At 47.6% G+C, this 7,895-nt stretch overlaps 1 protein-coding gene across 2 annotated transcripts in view; it reads right to left on the bottom strand.

Annotated features, from left to right (window-relative positions):
- Nucleotides 1-7,895, bottom strand: part of LOC107123193 (arf-GAP with GTPase, ANK repeat and PH domain-containing protein 1-like) — a 440,455-nt gene that overhangs the window by 73,484 nt on the left and 359,076 nt on the right. For both annotated transcript variants that reach the window (XM_015426385.1, XM_015426386.1), the window contains one exon: nt 1,087-1,309. In XM_015426385.1, the coding sequence (XP_015281871.1) occupies nt 1,087-1,309 (223 nt within the window). The remainder of the gene's footprint in view (nt 1-1,086; nt 1,310-7,895) is intronic.

The raw sequence follows: 7,895 nt of genomic DNA, 5'->3' as shown, positions 1-7,895 counted from the left end.
GGGAACAGTAGAAGAACATGATATCCATTTTCTTCAGTTCTAACCTATAAGGTACTAAAAATGCTGACAAGCCAGCCACTGAAGGGCTCTCAAGGGGGAATAAGTGCAGGCAGAGAGTTATGAGTGGTAATGTTCCAGATTGTTCCGTACATCCATCGAAACATCAGTGCTACTTAGGTGGCCAAAAAAAAAAGACATCAGTTTTGGAAAGGCTCTTATTGTCTTCATTCTCCCTTGACTGAAGAAAGATAAATGCTTGGTCAAAGGGCTTTGTAAAGCCACACTACTTTGTTTTTAGCACTCTTTTCCACTTAATTTGGGCATCACCCTCATATGACCTAGTTGTTGGATGCTCTTATGGTTCTGAGGTTAGTGCTGATCTTGGAGGAAAACCAAAGAGGAAATTTACCACAGAGCTATAAATAGGGTTGCCAGGTCTGTGGTGGAAAATACCTGGAGACTTTGGGGGTGGATCCGGGAGAGGGTGGGGTTTGGGGAGGGGAGGGGCCTCAGCCAGGTACGATGCCATAGAGTCCACCCTTCAAAGCAGCTAGTTTCTCCAGGGGAACTGATCTCTGTCAGCTGGAGAGGAGTTGTAAAAGTGGGAGATCTCCAGGCCCTGCCTGGAGGTTGGCAATCCTAGCTTATGAAGCACCTTGGGAGGTCCCCCGGCCACTCCAAACTTCTCTCGCCACACTGAGCTTTCTGGAGGAAATAGAGCATGGTAGAAACCAAGAGAAGAAGGGCTCCTCCAAGCATCACACAACGCTTTCTGTCTCTTAACACTGTGGACAGTGAGAACAACAGTGCTTCAAGTTCACACGCCTGTTATTGCAGGCTGAACCAGATGTTCAGCCGCTGGAGGAAGGAACCGGAGCCAGAAATACAACTAGCCCTGCCACCTGGGTGCCGGTAGGCAGCCCCAACCCCTGTATCTATGTGGCCTTAGTTAGGGAATAGTGTATTTGGAACCCGCATGTAAACCGCTCAGAGACCCTTCGGGGTCAGAGCGGTCTATAAATCGAATGTATAAATAAATAAAATAAATGTTTTTGAAACTTGCCTTGTACACTGTTAACAGCCTACCTTGTGGAATCTGGGGAGGGCTTCACACGCCCCTGGGTCATTTCTTCCCACACACTATTGGCCAACTCGTTCCCAATGGAGGACATCACTTTGATCAGCTCAACAGGCCAGTCGTCCAAGTCGAGGGATCGGACGCGCGACAGGTGGGTGCCAAGGTTCCGGTGTATTCCTGAGCACTCGATGCACATGAGAGCTCCCAGATTTAAACTCGCCCAGTCAGGATCTGTAGGAAGAGAGAACAAAAGGAATACGGACTTTAAAAAAAAAAACATATTTTTCATTTTTATTTTGCAGTACTGAACAGTATAAAAATAATTGCCCAGCATATTTTCCCTTCCCGACCAGCTGCTCATCCTTGTATAAACTGACACATACAGTGTGATGAAGTGGTTAGCATATCAGACTAGGAGTAAGATCTGGGATTCATTTTCCCGAAAAGAAGGGAAATTCCAAAGGAAGCGTTGGGCCAAGTGATGCCATGAGTAGGTCTACACAGGACAATGCCTGTTGTGATTTGGAGTTGTAAGGTATTTTGAAGTGCATTAGGGAGTTCCTGGGATCCTGAAAAAATGCAGCAAAAGGTCAATGAGCAGACATATATTTCTGCAGAGAGATAACCATTTGCCAACCTGCCAGGGAGGGCAAGATGAACAGCTGTTGTACTGAGATGTGTGGGACACGTACCCTAGGTTGATTGGGAAACTGAGGTTTACCTCCTCATGTGGGCAAAGTCCCCTAAAACTGGATTGAGAGAGGCTTCCCGCCAGCAAAGGCAGGAAAGGTTAAAAGGTTGGAACATCCATTAGTCTTTGTACAAATGCTGGAGGTTGGATTCCCCTGCATGGAGCAGCTGGGGGTCAGGATGTACATTTGTTGCACAGCCATCTGGGAGGGATGGCGGAGGTAACTCTTCTGTATTATTAAGTTTAGCTTAGTGTTATGTTTTTACTATTCTTTCCCTTAGATCTGTAACCAGCAGGGTGGACAGCATTTTCTCTGTCTGTGCTCGATCTTAAATCTGTAGCGCTGAAGTCTTTTCCTCCTCGTGTGCCTTACTCACTCATGCTCATGGACACGCACAGGGGATGGACTGAAGTAATTGGGAAACTCAGCCCTTTGTACTTACTCAGAGGCAGCTTTTTCTAGCGTTCCCCAAGGCATTGGTAATGTAGGAGGGAGGCTGGATTTTTAACATGGGGTGGTGGCATAATGAAGAGGAACACGCTTGACATGCCCACTAACGATCGACACGCCTGAAAGCACACAGAGACCCAGGGCGGATTTATGACAATGCTCCTTTTAAACATGTGGGGCCCAGTTTGTCAAGGGATTTAAAGGTTAAAGCCAGCAATGGGAATGCAGCCCGGCAAGGAACGAGCAGTCTGTGCCACTGTTATGAAATTGATGCTATATGTGAGCCCTGCTCCATGCCACAGAGTCAAAAGAGGAGCCACTGCATTTTGTGCCAGCTGAAGTCTCCTGGTTACCTTCAAGGACAGTCCCACATACAGCGCAGATAGTAAATACAGTTTGGCATAGTGGTTAAGTGCGCAGACTCTAATCTGGGAGAACTGGGTTTGATTCCCCACTTGCAGCTGCTGGACGACCTTGGGCAAGCCATAGTTCTGTCAAAGGTGTTCTTGAAAAAGAGCAGTTTCTCTCAGAGCTCTCTCAGTCCCACCTAGCTCACAGGGTGTCTGTTGAGGGGAGGGGAAGGGAAAGGAGTTTGTAAGCCATTCTGAGACTCCAAGTGAAGGGTGGGGAATAAATCCAATTTCTTCTTCTTCTTCTGTCTTGAGTTTACAAGTGTTTTGCTCAGCACTTTGCAGGTAAAATCTCTCAATGCTCTTCTGACTTGGGCTCTGCATGAGCAGAGTCAGGGAGCCAACTTGTCCAGCTGTTTGGGATACTCTTCAGCTTATTCAGTCTGAGGATATGGACGGGATCCTTGGACGTTTGAGGCCTACCACCTGGTCGAAACAGGCTGTGGTGCGTCCACCCCTAAAGAAGCCTATCCTGAACCCGGAAGATCTCAGTAATAAAACAGAATGGCAGCTTGCTGACAGAAGCCTACCCTGAACCCGGAAGATCTCAGTAACTGTCCACCAGTCTCAAATATTCCATTACTGAGCAATGCGATTGAACAAGAAGTGGCTGGACAACTTCAAGCTCCCCTGGATGGAGCAGATTGCTTGGATATTCTCCAGCCTGTTCTCAGGCATGGTTATGGGACCCAAACGGCCTTGGTCACCCTGGCAGGCGACCTGCGCTGGGAGACAGAGGGAGTGTGACTCTGTTGATTCTCCTGGACCTCTCAGCAACTTTTGCTACCATTGAATACAGTATCCTTCTGGACCACTTTTCTGGAAGGCACCATTTTGCTGTGGTTCTGATCCTTCCCAGAGGGTTGTGTCCGGGGTCGGCGCCACTCCTCGCTCACTTATCCCAGGGGACTGCAAGCCCCACCAAAGGTGCACTGTACCAGCAAGCCTTGGAGCTGGGGGAGTTCTGCCAGGGTGCAACAGGGTATAGTCTTGACTGAGTCTACTTGGGAGTCAGCTGGCTTGAAAGGAGCCCAGCCGGCTCTCAGTGGCATGCTCAGCAGCAGAAGCCAACCCAGCCCAGTTTCTACCAAAGGGGACCCTGGCACTGAGACCCAGCAGAGCTGTGCCTGGGGGGCAGGGACAGCAGGCAGCACTGACCCTCTTAGAGGAGGTCGGGCAGGGGAGCCGGCTCTTTAAAGAAGTTCAGGGGGAAGGGCCAGGGAGCTCAGTAATCCAAGGCAAGTATCCACTGGCCCAGGGGGCTGTCACTCCCCTGGACTGGGTTGGGGAGAGAGGATTGGCTGAGCCCAGGGTTGTCCCTCCCTTGGGGAAGCATTTAAAAGGTGTTCCCAGGAGCAGCCAGGGAGGAAGGGTCAGATTCATTCCCTGGTAGGGGTGGAACAGGTACTTGGCAGAGCAGTGGGGGGGGGGATTGGGTGAAAGGAAACCCTCTCCTCTTGCTCTGTTCTGAGGCTCTATCCTGGGGCACTTGCCAACAAAAAGCAACCCTGGAGAGCGAGACAGCTCAGGACTCAGGCCCAGCTCCAGTGGATCCTGAGAGGTGGGTTTCAGAATGGGGGACTGCTGCTCAGCCCCTTGGCCTGTGTGGTCCTGCAAGGCTTTCATCTTTATCCCGATATATCATCTACATGAAACAAGACATCGGTAGGGTGAGGTCCTCTAGAGATTTGGGCTAATATGTGGATGAAACTCAACTCTTATTTTGTGCTTCTGGCTGATCCAAAGGAGGCTGGCAGAAACCCTCAGCTAGTACCCGGAGGCAGATTTGAAGTGGATGTGGGCTAATAAACTGAAAGTTTGCCTGACAAGACAGAAGTCCTACCGGTGAGCAGAAGGTCTGACCAGGAATTTAAGGTGTCATCTGTTCTGGATGCGGCTGCACTCCCCTAGAAGAAACTGGTCCATAGTCTGAGGGTGCTCTTGGAGCCAGGCCTACTGCTGGATAAGCGGTTGGCAACTGTGGCCAGGAGTGCCTTTCACCAGCTTCGACTGGTTAGCCAGTTGTGGCCCTTCCTGGGCAGAAATTATCTGGCTACTGTGGTGCATTCCCTGGTTATATCTAGATTAGATTACTGCAATGTGCCCTATGTGGGGCCACCCTTGAAGAGTATTCAGAAGCTTCAATTGGCGCAGAGTGCTGCAGCCAGGATGCTGACTGGAGTGGGTTGCAGGGACCATATTATTCCAGTCTTGGCCTATCTACACTGGCTCCCAATCTGTTCCTGGGTACAATTCAGGGTGCTAGTGTTAACCTCTAAAGCCTATACGGTTTGGGACCAACGTACCTGAAGAACTGCCTGCTCCCTTATGAGCATACAGTAATCTTTGGAGGCCCTGCTTTGGGCCTTCTGAGATTAGGTGGGTGGCAATCTAGGAGAGGGCCTTCTCAGTCAAGGCACAAAAAACTCTGGAACTCAACCATCCTCTTCTTCTGCCAGTGAGTGAATGCTTTTTTGCTTTGTTGAGTGATCCATTCTTTATGCCTGATGTTATAATTGTTGTTTTTACGTTTTTGTATGTGTATCTTAGTGCTGGTTTTAATTGTTTTAATGATGCATTTTTGTTGGTTTCAATGGTTTTTAAAGATTTTATGTATGTTTTTGATTTGTTAGCTGCCTTGGCGTGGCCCTTATGAGGGTAGAAAGGACTGTCTTCTCCCATATGAACCTACATATCCACTCCGGTAATCTCTTGAGTTCTCCAGGGACCTGAGTGGCACAAGGTTCTGCAGAAGGAAGTAAAAGGCACCTGCTGTGGCTCTGCACTGAATTTTTAGGGCCCCCTTTTTAATGTGCAATAGTGGACATACAGTGGCAGAATTTTCACAGATCTACTCAATAACGTAGAATCCTTTTCGTCATATTCAAAGACTGGCTGATGGTGTCTCATGGCTTGTTTTCCCCCCCCCCCCCTTCCATTACAAAAGCTTCTAATTGTTGTCTGTGAGTCACCGGCATATCCTGGCTATCCCAGTTCTCTTACATGTGTCTTCCAAATCTGCTTTTTCTTTCACCATTTCTTGCCTCTCATTCTCTCTCTAAGGCTCATTAACTGGCCCCTTGTGACTGCCTTGAAAGCATTCCATCTGACAGCTGCTGAGGTTTGTAATAAAACTTTCTCCTTAAACGGGGAATTTGGCACTCTTTATACTATCTTCTTTTACCTCTCTATTACCCACTAGCAAGCAATCTGGTGTCCAAGAGGGAGGATGTCTACTTGGTCACTCCAGGATAAAAAGAACCAAAGAGGGGCAGAACAGCCCAATTTCTGCCACCTCAACATTGTGCAGCAGGTTCTAGGTGATGCTAATAAAGATGGCAGTGGGACACGTGTATACCTAAATGAAAAGTACAACATCTAAAAGCTGGAAAAAGGCTTTGCCACAAACCCACTAGTCCTATATGCCCTAAACACTTATTCACCGCATTAAAGTTGTTCTTCCTTTTGGACAAAACATGACCTATATGTCAACTGGAGCTAGGGTTGCTAACCTCCTGAAGGTCTCTTGGAATTACAACTGATCTTCATGCTACAGAGATCAGTTCCCCTGGAGGGAATGGCAGCATGGGGAGGCCTGAGTCTGGGGACAGCGAGGGCCAATCTAGCTCCAAGAAACACTTCCCTTTGCCACCATGTGCAAGCCTTTCAATCCACTGGCAGTCTTTCCCCAAGAGACAGGGAACTGAATAAAGAAGGATGGAACTGTATAAGCCCTCAGCTGGCTCTGCAGAAACGCTGAGGCAAACACTTCCAGTTTTGTACTGAAAGGGTCTCTGCAGCCGGTCCTTGCTGCTGCCTTGACGTCACCAGCTGGATCAGGTCCACTTGACTGGGCCTGTCCTCATCCCGTCGAACCCACTGGACCACTTCCTGTCCTTCAAGGCCTAGTCAGTGAAGCAGTACCTCCTTCCTTTCTGGGGAAGGTTAGTTGTTTCTGCCTATTAAAAAAGAAGACTTTCATTGATCTCATAGAAGTTCTCCGGGGGCAGACATGGAAAAAGGCAGAAGCTGTGCCACTGTGGTAATACGGAGATCAAACTGTGAGGAAGAAACAAACGGACATCACACAGACATCGGGCTCTCCACAAGGACATCCCAGATCAGTCCAAATTGGGTCCTTTGCACAGATATTACAGGCAGGATTTTCTGGACTGGACTTTGCAGATAAGATTTCTCTTGGACTTTTTGGAGTAACCAGCTTATGGACTCTATTAGAATTAATTCGATAAAGATATTACAGGTCTTGTGTTGATTATTCTTATATGTGAAATTATGAATGCAATTACATGTATCTTGAAAATCTTGAAATATATATGACTTTGATAACATTGAAATAATACAACGGATGATAATAATAACAACACAGTTTTAGTCTTCATATCCTTTATTCCATAGTCTTTGTTTGCTCTCTGCATCACAGTTTTTGGTTCCCATTTCCTTGTTACATGCAGAAGCGGGCAGGGGAGACGGGAAAGAGCGTGCATACGCCAACAAGCGGTGTTTGCACCCATCACAGACTAACAGAGCCTCTTGAATGTGGCCAACGTATTCTTCCACCAAAACTCATCAGAGACAGCTTCCTGGGGTGTTATGGATCAAAATTATAGCAGCTGCTAGGATGCTCCATGGGTTAAGAAGAGAAGAGATTGGATTTATACCCCGCCCTTCACTACCTGAAGGTGTCTCAGAGCGGCTTACAAACTCCTTTCCCTTCCCCTCCCCACAACAGACACCCTGTGGGGTAGGTGGGGCTGAGAGAGCTCTGACAGAAACTGCTGTTTTTCAAGAACAGCTCTTATCAGAACTACGGCTTGCCCAAGGTCATCCAGCTAGGTGCAAGTGGAGGAGTGGGGAATCAAACCCGGTTCTCCCAGATTACAGTCCACACACTTAACCACTACACCAAACTGGCTCTTTTTAGTAATAGTCATTAGATACTATTAGTAATAGATACTAATTACTTATGACTAATACAAATGCAGCCATATAAACTAGTAGCATGTCCATGGCCCCTGCTCAGTTATGAAGGAACAGCCCAGGCGGCTGAACTGGCCCCAACATATTCAATGTCAAACAAGATATAAAAGTACAAGATTTAAAAAATTAACTCCTTTTTACTCCTAACGTGCGTATTCAGGCTTCAGCAGTTAATGTATCAGGAATCTGAGACCATCTTAATGGCTGAGTTTCAGCTATAAAGCCTAGATCTGACCAGTATGTTGGGTGTAAACTGTGCTAAAACAA

Source organism: Gekko japonicus, unplaced genomic scaffold (genome assembly GCF_001447785.1).
Source record: "Gekko japonicus isolate JY-2015 unplaced genomic scaffold, Gekko_japonicus_V1.1 scaffold769, whole genome shotgun sequence".
Taxonomy (NCBI): domain Eukaryota; kingdom Metazoa; phylum Chordata; class Lepidosauria; order Squamata; family Gekkonidae; genus Gekko; species Gekko japonicus.
This window is presented reverse-complemented; position numbering and strand designations above follow the sequence as displayed.